This window comes from Anopheles bellator, chromosome 2 (assembly GCF_943735745.2).
Source record: "Anopheles bellator chromosome 2, idAnoBellAS_SP24_06.2, whole genome shotgun sequence".
Classification (NCBI taxonomy): domain Eukaryota; kingdom Metazoa; phylum Arthropoda; class Insecta; order Diptera; family Culicidae; genus Anopheles; species Anopheles bellator.
Window position 1 is genome coordinate 16,485,253 of NC_071286.1, and position 18,600 is coordinate 16,503,852.

At 51.7% G+C, this 18,600-nt stretch overlaps 4 protein-coding genes across 4 annotated transcripts; all 4 read left to right on the forward strand.

Moving 5' to 3' along the window:
- The first annotated feature begins 387 nt into the window (after positions 1-387).
- Positions 388-1,154, forward strand: LOC131211137 (apolipoprotein D-like). The gene is made up of 3 exons (XM_058204500.1): positions 388-742; positions 823-1,045; positions 1,106-1,154. The coding sequence occupies exons 1-3, from the start codon at positions 388-390 to the stop codon at positions 1,152-1,154; spliced, it is 627 nt and encodes a 208-aa protein (XP_058060483.1).
- Positions 1,155-1,954: 800 nt separating this feature from the next.
- LOC131207085 (uncharacterized) lies at positions 1,955-12,304 on the forward strand. Its single transcript, XM_058199694.1, has 23 exons — positions 1,955-2,309; positions 2,382-2,607; positions 2,670-2,710; positions 3,904-4,164; positions 4,237-4,462; positions 4,525-4,565; positions 4,823-4,890; positions 5,155-5,512; positions 5,591-5,692; positions 5,757-5,886; positions 5,962-5,969; positions 7,460-7,650; positions 7,725-7,953; positions 8,021-8,116; positions 8,232-8,324; positions 9,005-9,168; positions 10,483-10,714; positions 10,776-11,011; positions 11,080-11,278; positions 11,338-11,534; positions 11,602-11,830; positions 11,901-12,120; positions 12,188-12,304. The coding sequence occupies exons 1-23, from the start codon at positions 1,955-1,957 to the stop codon at positions 12,204-12,206; spliced, it is 3,921 nt and encodes a 1,306-aa protein (XP_058055677.1). The 3' UTR covers positions 12,207-12,304.
- On the forward strand, positions 9,005-11,274 carry LOC131211135 (outer membrane lipoprotein Blc-like). Its single transcript, XM_058204499.1, has 4 exons — positions 9,005-9,168; positions 10,483-10,714; positions 10,776-11,007; positions 11,080-11,274. The coding sequence occupies exons 1-4, from the start codon at positions 9,034-9,036 to the stop codon at positions 11,183-11,185; spliced, it is 705 nt and encodes a 234-aa protein (XP_058060482.1). The 5' UTR covers positions 9,005-9,033; the 3' UTR covers positions 11,186-11,274.
- Positions 12,305-13,226: 922 nt separating the features above from the next.
- Positions 13,227-14,279, forward strand: LOC131211134 (apolipoprotein D-like). Its single transcript, XM_058204498.1, has 4 exons — positions 13,227-13,408; positions 13,462-13,705; positions 13,825-13,911; positions 13,977-14,279. The coding sequence occupies exons 1-4, from the start codon at positions 13,280-13,282 to the stop codon at positions 14,222-14,224; spliced, it is 708 nt and encodes a 235-aa protein (XP_058060481.1). The 5' UTR covers positions 13,227-13,279; the 3' UTR covers positions 14,225-14,279.
- The last annotated feature ends 4,321 nt before the right edge of the window (positions 14,280-18,600 follow it).

Consider the following 18,600-nt stretch of genomic DNA (forward strand, 5'->3'; position numbering starts at 1 on the left):
CAGTAAAGAAGTGAACAAAATTGAAGAAAATGTTCTTTTACATTAGAGTTTTGTGGAGTATTTTCACAATTTACTAATCAAGGTGCGTCGTCGAACTCCTATCTCCGCTTCACGCACGATCGAGCAGAGTGACACCGGAAAAACGGAACCGTTGGGCTGATAAAGCGCGAGGCAGCAGCTGACATAAGATTCGCGGGAGACAATGTGGAACATTCTACGCACCGATTGATCACCAGATAGGGCCTTGTTGTCGCTGCTGTGCTTATCAACACCGCAGATATCACTTCCTGAGCAGGTGCCATAACGTTAAGATTTTAGAGCCTTATAAATATCGAACCGGCGTGGGAAAGACTCGATAGATCAACGAAGTCACTCGAGGGCACTACCATGCGCACCGTTCAATTGCTTGCTGCCGTCCTCGTCCTTGGCCTGGTGGCAGAGTTGGCCAGTGGACAGATCGTCTCGTTCGGTTCCTGCCCGGATAATCCGGTCGTCGTGAATTTTGACGTTGCCCGGTATCTCGGCCTGTGGTACGAAACGCGTCGCTACGAGCAAGTGTTCCAGCAAAATGGCGAGTGCATGACGCCCGAGTACTCCTTGAACGAGGATGGCAGTGTTCGGGTCTTCAACTCGATGGTGGTCCCTCCCTCCCAAGTACGCTTGTCCGAATTGGGCCGTGCCGTTCTGGCCTTCCCCGATCGATCACCGCTTGAGGCCAAGCTAAACGTCAGCTTTCCTCTCAGTAAGTACCACGCGGAAGATACCCTATCCACGGTTCCCCAGCTTCTAACGTGTCCGCACGTGTGCGCCCCTTCATCGCAGCTAACTCGGACCGAACAAACTACTTTGTGCTGGCCACGGACTACGACACCTACGCCGTTGTCTGGAGCTGCTTCAACGTGGGGCCAACTATGCGGTCCGACAGTGCCTGGATTTTGTCACGAACGCCTCAGATGCCAGCAGCATCGGCCACCCAAGTGCAGCAGTACATCGATCTGTATCTCAACGAGGCGGACCTGCGAACCACCAACCAGGACGAGCAATTGTAAGTGGTCCAGAGGCACTGTACGAGGCAAATGGTTCTAAGACCTGGCTCCCTTTTCAGTTGCTGTACGGTGGATCCTGAAGTAACCGCATTCCCGCAGTGTGAGTAAATAGTGCGATTGTCGTTGGAATCTACTTTTATTTGTTCCATGAATAAAAATCACACACTTCCTGAAACAATCAATTGACCTTACAGTTGTTGCCGTTTATTCCTCGAGTGGTGGTTACAAAACTAATTTGGGTAGTGCTGGGGTCATCCCAGAACTCAGATTCCAATTTATGTAATCCGTGTGATGATCCAGAGGTAATCTGGAAAGGCTGCAAAATACGGTTCCGCTGTTGTCATTATCTCAACATTTGATGATGTTCTTAGGTCTAGAAATAGATGGAAGTGGCTAAGAGCCAACCTGTTGCATACGGTGGATGCTACAAGAATTCGAAGATTAATTCAAAGATTTTTGTCAAAGTCATAGAGAGTTTGTCACAGATCTTATGACACGAGGCATTGTCTTGATGAAAAACTGAAAAAAACTGATGCCAACACCTTCTTGGCCGATTTCTGGACATGAACTCCTTTCGGAGCTGAAGAACCAGATGTCTTGCCGTATTGTATGTAAGTTCCTATCTCCGCTTCACGCACGATCGAGCAGAGTGACACCGGAAAAACGGAACCATTGGGCCGATAAGGGGCAAGGCAGCAGCTGACATAAGATTCGAGGGAGGCAATGTGGGAGATTTTACAAACCGATAGATCGCCCCAGATAGGGCGTTGGTGTCGCTGCCATGTTGCTTATCAACACCGCAGATATCGCAACCTGGGCAGGTGCAATAACGCTCAGATCCTACATTCTTATAAATATCGAACTCGATAAATCAACGAAGTCACTCGACGGTACACAGGTCTACTACCATGCGCACCGTTCAATTGCTTGCTGTCATCGTCGTCCTTTGCTTGGTGGCGGAGTTGGCCAGTGGACAGATCGTCTCGGTCGGTTCCTGCCCGGATAATCCGGTTGTCCTGAATTTTGATGTCGCCCGGTATCTCGGCCTGTGGTACGAAACGCGCCGCTACGAGCAAGTGTTCCAGCAAGATGGCGCATGCGTATCGGCCGAGTACTCTCTGAACGAGGATAGTAGTGTCCGCGTCTTCAACTCGCTGTTGCTCCCTCCGTCGCAGATACGCTTGTCCGACGTGGGCCGTGCCGTTGTGGCCTTCCCGGATGAGACACCGCTTGAGGCCAAGCTAAACGTCACCTTTGCTATCAGTAAGTAGCGCACGGAAGAAATCCCTTCACCAGCCTCTAGTGCGTCCGCGCGTATCCGTCTCTTCGTCGCAGCAGGTATGGACCGGGTGGCCGACTACTGGGTGCTAGGAACGGACTACGATACCTTTGCCGTTGTCTGGAGTTGCTTAGCGGTGGGCCCGACTCTGCGCGCCGAAAGTGCCTGGATTTTGTCACGAACGCCTCAGTTGCCGACAGCATCGGCCACCCAAGCGCAACAGTACATCGATCTGTATCTCAACGAGGCGGACCTGCGAACCACCAACCAGGACGAGCAATTGTAAGTAGCCCCGCAGCACTTTACGAGGCAAATGGTTCTAATATCCTGCGCACCCTTTTCAGTTGCTGTACGGTCGATCCCGAAGTGACCGCGTTCCCGCAGTGTTGGTAAAAGGTGTGATTGTCGCTGGAATCTACTTTTATTAGTTCCGTAAATAAATATTACACACTTCCTGAAGCAATCAATCGACCGTGCACTTATTGGCGTTTATTCGTTGAAATGGTGGTTACAAAGCGAATTTTGGTAGTACTGAGGTCATCCCACAACTCAGATTCCAATTTATGTACTCCATGTGATGATCCAGAGATAATCTGGAAGGGCTGCAAAATACGGTTCCGCTGTTGTTATTACCTCAACATTTGATGAAAATCTTTTTCCATGCATGATGTCTTAAGGTCTAGAAACAGATGGAAATAGCTAAGGGCCAATCTATTGAATACGGTGGATGCTACCAGAATTCGAATTGTTATTCATGTATTTTTGTCATAGTCATAGAGAGTTTGTCATAGATCTTATGACACGAGGCATTGTCGTGATGAAAAACTAAAAAAAACTGATGGCCGATTCCATGGCCGATTCGAAAACTAAAAATGTAATCACTGCGCGATACTTGATTTTTCCTTTATAAAAATACATTTTCACGTCGATACTAAGAGAATAGTTTGATAAACGAAGAATGGATTGACAGATTGAAATGAAACTTCACATACAGTACGTTCATAAAAAGAGTGTACCAACAGAACAAAATAGATTTGGGCTAGTAGCAGCGTCCTCTGTTGTTGAGCCGCAAAACTTACTGAACAACCCAGTATACGGCATTATTTTAATAACAAACCGCCTAAGTTTATCATTTTATTATCCTTTCACTGTCGTAAAACATTTAACTGTCTTGCCGTATCGTGTTTAGGTTCCTATCTCCGCTTCACGCACGATCGAGCAGAGTGACACCGGAAAAACGGAACCATTGGGCTGATAAGGCGCGAGGCAGCAGCTGACATAAGATTCGCAGGAAGCAATGTGGGACATTCTACAAACCGATAGATCGCTCCCGATTGGGCCTTGCTGTCGCTGTTGCTTATCAACACCGCAGATATCACTTCCTGGACAGGTGCTCAGGAACGATTAGGTCCTACAGTCTTATAAATATCGAGCCGGCATGGGAAAGACTCGATAGATCAACGAAGTCACTCGAGGGCACTACCATGCGCACCGTTCAATTGCTTGCTGCCGTCCTCGTCCTTGGCCTGGTGGCGGAGTTGGCCAGCGGACAGATCGTCTCGGTTGGTTCCTGCCCAGATAACCCGGTCGTTCTGAATTTTGACGTCGCCCGATATCTCGGCCTGTGGTACGAAATGCGCCGCTACGAGCTAGTGTTCCAGCAAAATGGCGAGTGCGTGACGGCCGAGTACTCCCTGAACGACGATGACAGCGTCCGCGTCTTCAACTCGATGGTAGTCCCTCCGGCGCAGGTACGCTTTTCCGACGTTGGCCGTGCCGTCTTGGCCTTCCCCGATGAGTCACCGCTGGAGGCCAAGCTAAACGTCACCTTTGCTGTCAGTAAGTAGCGCACGGCAGAATTCCCGTCCCCAGCCTCTAATGCGTCGGCGCGTATCCGTCTCTTCATCGCAGCTGGCACGGACCGGGCGGCCGACTACTGGGTGCTAGGAACGGACTACGATACCTTCGCCGTTGTCTGGAGTTGCTTCAACGTGGGGCCGACTCTGCGCTCCGAAAGTGCCTGGGTTTTGTCTCGAACACCTCAGCTGCCGGCAGCATCGGCCACCCAAGCGCAGCAGTACATCGATCTGTATCTCAACGAGGCGGACCTGCGAACCACCAACCAGGACGAGCAATTGTAAGTGGTCCAGAGGCACTGTACGAGGCAAATGGTTCTAATATCCTGCGCACCCTTTTCAGTTGCTGTACGGTCGATCCTGAAGTGACCGCGTTCCCGCAGTGTGAGTAAATAGTGCGATTGTCGCTGGATTCTACTTTTATTTGTTCACAAGCGAATTTGGTGATCAGGCGTTAATCGCGTTGCCTGGATTTAGGGGCATTTTTGCTTGAAGTGTGAGTGCTGGTTGCGTGCATTTAGGCGTAGCTGCCAGACCGATGAGCGAATATAAAATAAATTACTAAATCAAACATTAGTACGTCGAATGGAGAAAGCGTAGAAATCGGGAAAACGTTTAGCCGATCGGCACGACATCAACAGCTTCGCAAGGTACATGGAACACCAACGTGATGGCATTCAGTGTGACCTTTACGTCTGCCACCTGCAATGTATGTTCTAGGACCTCGCGCCAAGTCAGTGACCTCAAGCGGGAAACTTTCGATTTCTTGTTCATTTCCCCCCCATTTGGTGTAGTTATTATCTGTCAGCCGTGCCATACGTCTAGCGAAGGTTATCAATTCCAAACCCGGTGATCGGGCGGTGCGGGCGGTAGCTCGTGTTTGCTGACCGCCGAATGTAAACATGATACTGGCAACCGATCGCTACGAGCGCGAGCCAGAGACCAGTCTTGTGGTTGATCGCCTCGCGAGTAGGTTCCCAAAATGTTATCTCTGCTGCTGTTCGCCATTTTGGCGCTTCTCAGCACCGCCACCAGTGGGCTGCTTTCGGACTCCGAGTGTCCCCAGAATGTGACCGTGAAGCAAGGCTTCTCGTTCAAAGATTACCAGGGTCGCTGGTACGAAATCAAACGGTACGAGCAGGACTACGAGCAAGGCTTAGACTGTGTGGTGGCCGAGTACCAACAGCAGGCGGACGGTAGCTTCTCCATTAAGAACGGAGCGTACAACTTGGCCAACAGTAGCGAGGTAGTGGCGACGGGCACCGGGGTCCTGTCGTTTCCGGACGAGCCGGTTCCTCAGGGCAAGCTGAACGTTGCCTTCTTCGGTGCCAGTGAGTTGGAAGGGAGAGAGTCTGCCGACTGATCTGGGGTGAATTTAACAACACTCAACACACTCTTCACTTCGACAGAGCCCGATCGGAGCAACTACTGGGTGGTGGACACGGACTACACGTCCTACTCGCTCGTGTGGTCCTGTGAACCGTACTACAAAGACCCAGCGAAGAATGTTGGTACGTAACCAAGCGAATAAGCGGACTGTGCATGGTAGTGAATCTCTTCTTCCGCCCGACGTAGTTGGATTCTGGGTCTACTCCCGCCAGCCGACCTTCTCGAAGGACGAAGCTGTTGTACGGCACGTGGATGCACTCGTCAAAAAGTACGCCGACGAAACCAAGTTTGAGGTCCCGAACCATTCGGACGCTAGGTGAGTTTCCTAACCCCCCTTCCAAGACCCCATCCTGTAAGTACAATGCTTTGGCCTATTGGCCTATTTCTGCAGGTGCCCCCGTTCGTACTAAGAAAAGCTAGACGTCATTTGTGTTCCCAGCGGGTTGTTGGATATTATTTCGTGACGTCACTGCGGAACTGTTCGATTCAAAACACTGGACACCTGTGGACAACAAGATACATCAGCGACCCGAGGCACGACCCCACACTTCCGCCACCCCTTACCGGAGGTCAATCTGCTCAGTAAAGCGAATCTCTTCCCGGTCCATGTAACGCCTCATAATGCTGTTGATCCGAAACAGGGCGTCACGGTCGCTGGTGAGTGTCGGGGTGCGCGACAGCAACCAGAAGCTCTCCTCCGAACGGTTCCCCGCCAGGTCCTGGCAGGTCCAGGCCAGCGAGTACGAATGGTAGTCCGTTTCCAGGATCCAGTAGTTGGTCTCTGTCGGACGGCGGACTCCCGGTTAGCGGACCAGGGAAAGGGCTCTCATAGTGCCCAATACTTACGCTCGCCATCGTACGTAACATTCAGCTTGCCTTCGATGACTGGTTCATCCGGGAACGATAGTACGGCCCGGCCGATCAGGCTCCAGATTGAGTCGTAGAATAAGTGGTATCCGTTGTTCGTTACCGTCACCGTGTCATCGTTGTTCGCGGCATACGTCACCTGGATGCACTCGTAATTCAGTTCGTACTCGGTCCGGTAACGCTGCAGCTCGTACCACTTGCCGAGGTACGCTTCGAGCGAGAAGTACTGCTGCGCTTCGATCTCCGTCCGGCAGGGACGATCGTAGACGACGCCGGCCGAAGTCAGCCCGATCAACAGCAGCAGAAGCACGCTGACCACGACACCTTCCATGACTCAAGCGGTCCAGTTGCAGACCCCCGGACGATTGATTTTATAGAGGCTCTGCCGACTATCTGTGAACTCCGACTGCCGGGGTATCTTTGGTCGATAGCGCCAGAAAACGCGATACTGTGTGAGAGATTAGAATCTAAACACATCGCCGCCAATTGCCTCTTGTAAACACGCCACCTCACGGTGGACCTGTTTTATGCCTCCATTGTGCCGAAATGCCGGTACCGCTTGTAGCTCCGAAGATGAGTTTCCTGTCGCTGTCGGTGGACCGTAAAATTGCTTCCGAAACGGGCGCAACGGGCCCATACCTCCGATAAGGTATGTAACACGGAGCGCCTTATCGCCCAGGTGCTTCCCACGGGGCCGCTCTCCATCTCTCGTGCCACGTGATTTGATTCCGGTTGAATAATATTTCAATTTTCGGGGCTTCAGGGGTTTGTTGTGGTACGCGCCGTGACTCGGCCCATAAAACGTCGTTATTCTCTCTCTCTCTGTTGTTATCTTGCTTTCTGTCTCTCTTTCCACCATTGAGGCCTGAAAGTCGGACATGATGAACGGCCAATGTTGTGCCGTTTAATCATCCAGTGTCCGGGGTGGCCGTCCTGATGTCGAAAATGATTTCGGTTATCTCGCAGTTGTAGCGCTCAGCATCCAACTACGCCTGTTATCTATGCAAATGTGATATAAATAGGGCTGTGGATGGGTTCGGGGCGTTCAGTAGTGAAGATTTGGGCCTTCACCAAACGGCCCGGCAGTGAAATGTATCGGTATTACCTCTGTTTGCTGGGCGCCCTGAGCGTCGGGCTGGGCTCGGTCCAGGGAACGTTCTTCGATCGGCCCTGCCGGACGCTGGAGGTCGTGCAGGACTTCCAAGTAGAGAAGGTAATCACGACCGGACCGGTCTCGTGCTAATTAAACATTCACGTCACGTGCCCGTATCGAACCCCACAACACAGTATCTGGGCCTGTGGTACGACCTGGAGCACTACGAGGCGGCTTTCGAGCAAAACACCGACTGTGTAACGGCCGAGTACAGTCTGCGTGAGGACGGGTCGATCCGGGTGTTCAACACGGCCATCCGCCTGTCCGATGGGCTCCTGTACGCGGTGGACGGTCGGGCGGTCATCAGCTTCCCGGAGACGGCAGTCCTCCAGGCCAAGCTGAACGTATCGTTCTACGGAGCACGTAAGTTTTTGCAAACCTCGGGGCAAGATCTCGCCTTACCGCCGCCGCCATCGGTTTGTTTCGCCAGCCAACGATAGGTCGAACTATTGGGTGCTGGATACGGATTACGAGAACTATTCGATGGTCTGGAGCTGCGAGCCCGTCGGCCAAGATCGATCGACCGGTAAGAGAGTGGTGCATTTCGGAGTGCAAGTCACGCCGGCTTCCGGTCAGGTTTCCGCGGTAGGTTTCCCTTTTCATCTTGCGCCGCTTTGTCCTTCTCCCCAACTCCCCCACAGAGTACTTCTGGTTGCTGTCGCGCACGCCATCCCTGCCGGAGGCCCTACAGGAGCGGATTTTCACGGTCAAGGAGCAGAGCGGCATCGAGGCCGGTGAGCTGATTGTTACGGAACACTTTGCTGAGGCGTAAGTTTGGCTGCCGCGAGTTCGGTCGGTTTTCTTGCACCGCGCTAATGCCTACGGTTTTTTAGGTGCGGAAATAAACGACGCAAACGCCAATGGCTGCCGGCTGCGGATTCGGTTTGACCAAATGGTCAAATGGGTGACCAAATGGTTTGACCAAATGGTCATAAGTATTGGCAAACGCAAATTATTCACGGATACAAAATGGCCGAAAATACCTCCGAAGGTTTCATCCTTTAAAACTGAAGTGGATTATGTTGAGCGCCCAATAAAATAAAATCTTTTTACTGTTAAACGCAGACAATAAATTAGACCGTGACTCATTCAAATTAATCGTTTTGTATGCTTAAAAAAAAAACAAACATCTAATAAAAACTACTCATTGAGAAGCCTCATGAAAGTGATCTAAAATTGGGCGATTGACTCCGGTTAACTCCTGAGGTTATGCAATGCGCCGAGCGCCCCAAAGGGCTCGATCGAGAATCGAGCAAACGAGCCGATCGCGAAGAAAGGCGCGCGGAGAAAAGCGGTGGCCGTTCGGAAGCGGAGTTTGAATCTTAAGCAGATGATTTCACCGAGAGATCCGCAGTTCTCCGGCGGAATCCAAGCGGAACGCATCGTCTTTGCTTGACCCGAGTTTAACCCAAAGTGTTAAGTGACCACAACACACGTGCTAAGATGGCAAAGCTTCACGCCGTGGCCCTCACGATGTGGCTCTGGATTGGACTGGCGAACGGCTACGTAGTCAAGGACGGCAACTGTACGCTCTCCACCAAAGGCCTTCCGGTGGTGGAAAATTTTGAAGTGCAAAACGTAAGTAGGAACCGCTCAGGACTGCTCAGGACAAGGGTTAGTGGTCTGTGTGTGGCTGTGAAAAAAAAACCAAAACAAATCCATGCTGGAGACCACAAACGGGACGCCAAATGGGTCGAATCGTTCACGGATATTACATAAATATTACGATGGTCCGCGCGGTTGCTCCCGTGCCGTGGAGCATATAATTGTGTCACCGGTGTCCATCGGTGGGCCCTCGATTGTTGTGGGTTTGCTGTTGCTTCCTTAATTATGCTCGGGGCGCACGACATCGCAGCCGCCGGTCGTGCTAGCTAAAGGGAAGACGATGTTGGGAAGATTCACAAAGTAACAGGGCCATCATTACATAATCCCGTCTGCGGTCGCGTTTGGATAATCTTTCGGCTCTTGGACGGTGAGGGCCCGTTGGGTGCCGGTTAAGGCTTCGTATTTACGTAACTGATAGCAGAGGCCGCCTTTCGGAAGCCTCATTCCGATTTCCATAACTCTCCATGCGCTGAAGCGTTCGAAAGGCATCGACATGGCATCGACTACTTCCATGGCACGTCGGAAGATGTTGCCAAATTGTGTAGTGCCATGTTGGTGAAACGGATGAGCGGATCCTAATTCGCTTCGGAAACACAAACCGCTAGGCTTGCGGATGTGTTCGCGAAATGTTGCATCAACCTTCCACTTTAGTGCCCATAAAGCAATCGTCAACTGTGACCTTAGCAGCGCTGCCTAGCTTAGCGCACCGTTTTGTCCCCTAAATCCGCTGCGAGGTCTTTCGCACAGAAGAAGGCTGGATGCCTTCTCGAGAAGAGCCAGCTAACGACGACGATGACCTGTCGCGTGTGCACACGGATGTGCCGGTCGTCGGGCCTCGGGTGTTATTAACGTGGCCTGGTCAAGGCCACGATTGATCATTAAATTTGCATAACCCGCCGCCAGTGGCTCGCGACATTTTATCTGCTAAATTCGCTTTCGTCCGCGAGGACAGCCAAACGACGGAGCCGACGACAGTCCAACTGTACGTCACTTCGCAGCGATCGTGGCGCCAGCGATCGAGGCATTAGCCCGAAGCCGTGACTCGTTGAACTTCAGTATTACGGTTTTGATTTATTAGGAGCCGGCTTTGGTGGGTTTTTTCTCCCACCGGACGCCTGTTGATCGCAAACGGATTTGCTCATTAGAGCTGATCTTTTGTCAACGGTGCCATTAGTTACATTGCCTTTGGCCAGGGTGACCGACGTTGAAAGGTGAAGTTAAAGCGGCACCTCGTCGTTGTTGGCCCTTTATTCGATTCGCGTCAGCTGATCTGTTTCATCTTCGCAGTTTACCGGCAAGTGGTACGAGCTGGAGCGGTACGAACAGAACCACGAACGCGATCTGGAGTGTGTGACCACCTCGTATCGCAGCAGCGAGCCGGTCGGTATGCTGGAGATCCAAACCCGCGGCTACGATCCATCGAACGGAACCTTTGTCACCCTCACGAATATCGGCGCTTTCGAGGAACTGTCAAACTCGACCGGTAGCGTTGCGAAGCTGACGATCAACGCCGGCAAAGGTAAGCCGGCCCGAGCCAACTTCGAACCGAATAATGAAGAGGCTAGCCATCTCTTCCACAGCACTGCCTGTCGGTGCCGAGTACCGGGTCGTGGCCACGGACTACAGCAACTACACGATCGTCTACGGGTGCCAACCGTTCCTGGGACCGGACCAATCGGTCGAGGGCTACTGGCTGCTGTCGCGAACTCCACACCTCACCGACCAGCCGGAGGTGCTCGCAAGGGTAAACTATCTGCGCTCGACCTTCTTCGTAGCGGGCCACATACGTCGCACCAACCACTCCGAGGAACTGTACGTACTGATCGACGCACGAGATTCAGTGCAAAAATCTTAGCACAAATTTCCCATTTTTCCCGAACACAGCTGCGGCAACGAACCGGACCTGCCGGCGATACCGCAAAGCATTATTCTGCCACCACCGATTACGGTCCCGTCCGAGGAGGACACCACATCGTTAAACGCCGAATAGAACGGCAGAACGGTGGCGGAACAGAGCGTAGCGTAGTGGTCGTGGTATCAGCAGATAAGTCGAAGCCGTGTGTAGCAAATAAACGAACTCAGAGTAAGCAAAAACACAGCCACGCAGAGATTATTTTCGATTCCTCCTGTCGATGGGGCCAGCGAAAGTGGCCGTCAGTCAGTCTGCTGTGGTGTGCGCTAGCGATCAGATCATGCCGATCATGTCGAACCCCTGGGGTAAGGTTATGTTAGTGGCCCTCATATCGGTGGCCCTTCCATGCCACGGACAGCGGATCGTGGATCGACCTTGCGCCGATCCGGCCAACCTTCCGATCGTTCAATACTTCGACTTGGAGCGAGTAAGTTGTGGGGCGGAACAGAACAGAGCACGGCTCCGTTTACAATCCCGGCCTCACTTTACCGTAGTACGTTGACGGGCGCTGGTACGAGATCCTGCGCTACGATCAGCACTTTGAGAAAGACTGTGACTGCGGGTACGCCACGTACACACCGCAGTCGGACGGCTCGGTGAAGGTCGAGAACTGCTGCGAGCGGCTGCCGAACACCACCGTGAAGTGTAGCGTCGGCCGGGCGGTGGTCAGCTTCCCGGACGAGTTTCCGGTGCAGGGAAAACTGAATGTCACATTCGGCGGACGTAAGTACGATCGGTCGGTGATTCGGTAGGGGGCTTGTGTTAAATGATCATTGCGCCTTCGTTCCGGCAGCCCCCAAAAACTCAAACTACTGGATCCTGGAGACCGACTACGATCACTTTGCGCTGATCTACTACTGCAAGAACATCTCCGAGCAGAAGTCGGCTGAAGCCGCCTGGGTGCTGTCGAAGCAGCGGACCATCAGCCCGAACGTGAGCGAAACGGTCGATAAGTTGATCGAAAAGTTCTTCGTCCGGCAGGACATGCGCGTCACCGAGCAGAGCCAAACGAAGTGAGTGTGGGGTCTGCGAAGTCTGCTGGGCTACCTTATAAAACCCTGTTTTCCACAACAATTTCAGGTGCGAATATCGATCCTAAGGCACGGTTGATAGACACCCGAGGTACGCACCAATCGACAATTCAAGAGGGACTACTGTAAAAATTAATAAAAATGCTCACAACCCCTTCTAACTACTTCACTGCTCGATATCGATTCCTTTCCGATCTCTCAACCCTGACCAACCTGGGCGAGTCTGGAGTTGTAGCAAACCAAAGTGTGCTTCCTTCAAGCGGCCTCGATAGGCCACCCAAAGTTTCTACTTTGCTGCGAGCTTTCCACCCGGCCCGGAAAGGCTGCCGGAGCAGTGCCTGCTGAAGCCGTCTAATGACTTTGGCTAATTTTTATGAGTACACCTCGACCGGGACCGGCCAACCTGGTCGGCGCCGGAGTGGAGGCAACCGCGAAAACCCTGAAACCGATCCCGGCGCGAACTGCATCGGTCCGGGACCGGGAAAAGTCCTACAGAGAGTTCGGTTCGGAGAGCAAAGAGCGCAAAGTTAATGAAATCAGAGCCGCCGGGTTGGTGGAGAAAGTTTTTGGCCACCGCCAGCAGACCGGCCGGCTGGCGAGTTGGTTGATAATTAGCTTTTGATAGAAAGTAAAACTGTTGCGAAACTTTCAACGACGGACGGACGGAAACAATTTTAAAGCGCTGTGGCTATGTGTATTCAGCTGGAAGTTTCAGCCGCGATTTTTGTGGGCCACAAAAGCTACCGGTCTTGACCGGCGATCCCGCAGTTCCGTTAGGACATCGGACGCTTCCTAGACACGGAAGTGTTCGCTGGGATTGCAAGTAATTTGATCGCAAAATATTCGTAGCGTAGATTCAAATAAATGGCGAATCGGGATCGGTGCAATGAAATGTGTCATCGTCGTAATAACTCTCCACAAATCGGCTCCTCACGCGGACACAGCTGAAGCTGCGATAGTGGCATCCGTTCTTGCAGTAGTGGGCTCTGTGGCCCCTTCGAGACTGCACGCACACACCAACACACGGAGAAAGCAAAACTGATTAGACGGATCGTGGTGTCCGCCGATCAGTTCGCGGTTGGCGTCCCTCTGCTGCTAACGTTCGTAGGTCACAGGTTCCCCTGGTGTCAATCGGGCCAATATGGATCGGATCGCCTCGTGGACGCTTCTGGCGGTGTGCTTCTCGGCGGCCGTGGGCACGGCTCACGGTGTGCTGTACACCAAGACTTGCCTAAAGTTCGAAGAGCAGTACACCTTCAAAGAGGAAAAGGTACCGAGGATCGAGCGTCTGATCGTTCGTTCGCTAATGCCTCCGCTACGCAGTTCGCAGGGAAGTGGTACGAGATACGCCGGCTGTACGATCCCAGCGATCCGGAGCAGGAGGACTGCGTGGTGATGCAGTACCGGCTTGGGCCGGAGGGCAGCTTCACGATACTCCAATCGTTCCAAATCACCGACGAGGGCAAACCGATCTATCGCAGTGGTAAGGCCGAACCGAGAGTGTTCCACGAGTCGCGCGTCCCGCAGTTCTACGAGCGCTTCAATACGACCAGCGCGGCCGATCCCGGTAAGTGTGGCTGCGGCTAAATGGCGGCCAGTGCAAGATGGAGCGGGTCACCAGTGTGTTGGTGACCGCAATGGCTACCGAAACGGACCTTTGCTTATCATGACCGACTGGTGTTTCAGATACTTCGATCGATATAATCGCCACGGATTACGCGAGCTACGCCATCGTCTACTCCTGCACGCCGTTCAACGCGACGCACCATCTGGGTAAGTGGTTTCCGTGCGGTGCGGTTGTCTCGTGATTTTATTAAGTGTGTGCCTCTGTCCCGCAGAGGCCTCGTGGGTGCTCTCCCGGCAGCCAGCCCTCGAGAAGACCGATGTCGATCTGGTGGACCACTACCTGCAGAGCCGGTTCCACCGTGAGGACCACAAGTGGCGCGCCACCCAGCAGACGCCCGAGTTCTGCAAGAAGTCACTCGTCGAAGATGCGGCCCCCGACAGTGGAGCCCTCAGAACCCTTTCGACCCACACGGTGCTGCTGGTTTCGCTGGCAACCCTGCTCGGAACCTTCCTATCGTAGTTTGTTTTTGTCCAACAGTAAAACGACCCCCGCCCGGGGTCCACGTAAAAGCTTATTTGTCGTTCCCTTGGCGCTCTGCGGTAGAACTTAAAACTCTCCACCCAGTCAAGGGGGCCGCACATCCGCAGCACTTCATTAGCCAGCGTCGCTAATTGATAGTGCAAACCGTGAACACTGGCAGCCCGGTTGACAAATCCGATCCCGGTCGTGCCTGCTCAGTGTCAAGTGCAGTTGTCGGTTACAGCGCTCGAGTAACTAACCCAAGGCCACGATAATCTCCACCGAATCGGAGGAGGAGAGAGAGAGAGAGCGAGAGACAGAGCTCTTGAGTCGCGATCCAGTTTCAGTTCGGGAATTTCCGAATCCGTCACCCACGGGACGCGCGTTTGTTATTGTGAGCCAAGCCGATTCCGATAAGCGACTTGGGCCAGCCTGTGATGTGTCAGACCAACCAGGCACCAACTTCACCAACTCCTGAGCCGGTACTTCCAGATTGTTCCGAAACTTTAACTGAATTCCACCCGATTGTCCACCAACTCGCTTCCCGCATTAGTTCTGCCCCCGAAACTTGATGACTTTGCTTCTAATTAGCGGTTGGTTTGCGTTCCTCTTCGCGATTCGCGTGAGACACACCGGCGGACGATAGTCGGCGCGGGCCCGCCTTGGCAGGAAGTCTCCGTCAGCTTCCGACTCAGACGCATTTCCGGGACTCTCCCGCCGCGATGGCCGTCAATTGACAAAGGGTTCTACCATCCTTCTGTCTCCTTCACGGGTTGCACGGGTGCACACGCATAAGACATGGCACCGGAAACGGAGGGCCACGACCAACGACGACGAGCGGGTGTCCCTAGGATTCTAATTAATGCTATTATCTGACGGCGGCTCCGTTCAGGGACCCGATTGCAGCCGGCCGCAGGGCTACGCTCGCAGACGTTAATTAATGCTCCTTGCCGGGGAACGGGTTTCCGTGGCTCGATGCGAACCTCGGATCCTGAACGAGTACCCCACGAGAGCTTCTTGGGTCCGGCGGGTCCAGACTAAACAAACTCCACCAACGGCAGGCTCCACGTGGCGGTTGGCACCTTCTCGGCAAAAGTTAGCACCGGTGAGGATGTTGAAGAATGCTTCAACACCTGCAGCACCAGCTGCTTCACACTTCACGCGGAATCGAAGGACTTGACAAAAAAAAAAAGAATCGAATCAGACTTCAGTGAGGACCCCGTCGGTCCGTGAGTGCGTAAGAAAATGCAAATGATGCTCTGTCACCTAGCTCTGTCCCCGCCGAGACACCCGGCCGCAGGCAAAGGTGAATAAGCGGAAGATACACATAATTTAAGCGAATCGGTGGCGGAGGAAACTTTTACCGTTTTCCACAACTGTCCGATGGGATTATGCCACGGACGAGAAGTTTCCCGGGCCGGCTACAGCGCCGGCGTTCGATACGCAACTTTCGTAACGAATTCGTGAAACTTTTCGCGGAACGAAGCCGAAGAACCCGGCCCGGTGAATTCCATCAATCCTCTCGGCGTAATGTATTTATGTCCCAGCCCAGACGCAACCGACAAATTACGGGCGCAGGGGGTTTTCGGTTTCCCTTTCGAGGGGTTGTTCTGGATTCCGTTTGGTTTTGTCAGGTCAACTTTCCGTAACCCTGGTATCTCACCTGTCACTGTGTAGTGGGACTTGCGTTCCTCGTGTAATGCGCCACGGATTCCTCCTTGTAACGATATTTCCAGCAACTGGACCCTGGATTCCTGGAACCGGACTGTACTGAACACTTGATAATAGCAATTTAAAATAAAGTACTGCACTTCAAACAGCGATTTGCATTGTAAACGAGAGCGATTGGGCGCGGTCCTTTAGATCGGTTCGCGAGAGTCCCGACGGCCTCCGCGCTTCGAAATGTTTGCCCCAGCGCAGGATTCGGCACCTTTCCGACGGTTTCCGTTCGAAGACAGTCGGCAAAGTTGTTGTAAAATGCAACACTCAAAGTTTCCAAAACCGTACCGCACCGTAAAACACGCCGTAACCAAGGACCCCCGGAACGGGGTCCTTCTTATTGTTTCTTGTTTCGGGGCTTCAGGTTTTGAATTTTAAAACTCCCGTAAAATCGGTGCGCCGCCCGGTGCCTTCCGACACCAGCGTTCCGGAGGGACATAAAGCTTCTGGAGACGGAAAAAAATCGACGGAGCCAAACCCGAAAGCGACTCACACACATACACACCGTATGTCCTGTGCCCGGTATTATCTGTTCCATTTTTGCATAATTTATGGAAAACCCTGCCACTGCTGCAGTGGCCCTCGCACGGTGAAAAGATGCGACAGTTCGCTTCCTCCCGTCGGTCGGCCCGGAAAACCTGCCGGCGGAATATCGGCAGTAATGGTTTAAAACAAAACAACAGCCCCTCGAAGCAAAACAAAAACGAACGAAGACCGAAACCGTGAAGTGAAGTGAAAAGATTTTAATCTACTTTACATAAATTATGTCGTTACGTTTGCCGGCTTAAGGAAGCGTCCGACTGCTGGCAGCAGCTGTTGTACTTTGGAAGAACCAATAGTGACACCGAGGGCTGACCGTGGAGTTACTATTTACATTTAACGGTGGTCGAGTGGCTACTTTGAAAAATGATTTCCCGCAGAGCATGCAAAATTCGACTAATGTCACGCGGTTCGGTAGTTCTCGGTGTGCGTCTCGGGGGACTTTTGACCATCTTCGGTGGCTCACTCACTGTTCGGTGAGTAATTTTAAATATTGAATTTCATCTTACGACGCTGACCGAAGGGGTTTTATAGGAGTTTTTGAACCTAATCGGGAACCAGATGACCAGGTTGTGTGTTGGAAAAATTCAAAGTGGCGTAAGTTGAAAAGGCCACTACATTGCGGTAAGAATTTTACAAATACATTGGAAGCAATATCGAAAAGAATTTTAATATTCTTCGAAACATAGTATCTCTGTGGCCAAAACATAACGGGAAACCGTCATTTTAAATCAGAAGAGGACCAGTTTTGGCGGAACTCTAGCGAGCTCTAGCCTATCATGGCCAATGTTTCTTAAATAGTGAATTAAAAAAGTATAAATTTCATAATCTATATATATAAAAGAAAGTCGCCTAAAGGTTACACAATTCATAACTCAAAAACGACTGAACCGATCTGGCTGAAAATTGGTGTGGAGGTAGCTTAGAACCCAAGGAAGGCTTTAGGATACTTTTTATATTCCGACCGTGTCACAATAAATCTGCACAATGATTTTTCTTCGTACTGAAACGAGACAGACAGAGTGCGTAACAGCAAACAATTGTTGGCTTCTCTTTCTCGCTAAAGCAGCGTTCCCTCACCCCAAGCAAGCGCGGCAGACGAAGCGCGCAACAGCAAATAACTATTGGCCTCTCTTTCTCGCTAATGCAGCGTCTCCTCCTCCCAAGCAAAAATAAGCCCCCCCACCCCTCTCTCACGACCGCGTGTTTTCATTCCCTTCTCGAGAAAGGCCAGACAGAGAGCGTCACTACGAGCAAAGGTTGAGCGAGTTTACAGCGAGTCTCTCTCTTTCTTATGTTCTCGCGAGTCTCTTTCGTGCGATTACTTTGACGATTTGACAGTCTCTCTCGCACATTCTCGAACATTTGGAAATTTTTTATTGTTACTTAGCTGTCGTTTTTATAACTGTCAAAATGTATTGAAGTAACCCGCGAACACAGCGTAGTATCGTGATATACCGGACAGTGAATAACAAGTGCCTCATACATTTCCTTAACAATGCCGCGACCAAGACGGTCGAATCTTTCCCGACAAAGCCGTAATGCAAAAACTATGCGAAGTGTTGCGAATGAAATGACTGAAGAACAAAAAGAAATTGCTCGCGAAAGGACTCGGTTGGCAAACAGAAATCGGCGAGCGAAAAATAGAAACGCACAAGTAGATAATTTTCGACAAGATGCCGATTTGAATATTCGCTCAGTTTTTGTTGCAGAAGAAGAAGCTGATTTGTATCGGGCAGCGTTTCGATACAATTGCATCGCTAAGTACAGCGAGCATAAGAGCGTTCGCATTGGGCCAATGAACGTTCATTGTGATAAGTGTGATGCGTTGAAATTTTCCGGAGAAACGGCCGGATTGTGCTGCCTCAGCGGAAAAGTTAAATTGCCTTCACTGACTCCGCCACCAGAACCAATGGAATCATTGCTTCGTGGCGAAACTCCCGAATCACGTCATTTTCTGGAAAACATTCGAAATTACAATGGCTGTTTCCAAATGACGTCATTTGGGGCAAAGATTATCAATGAACGAGGATTTAATCCGACATTCAAGGTATTTATTTATTTTTTTTTACTAACACACAGTATAGTGGAAGAATAACTTATTATAGTTATTCCTA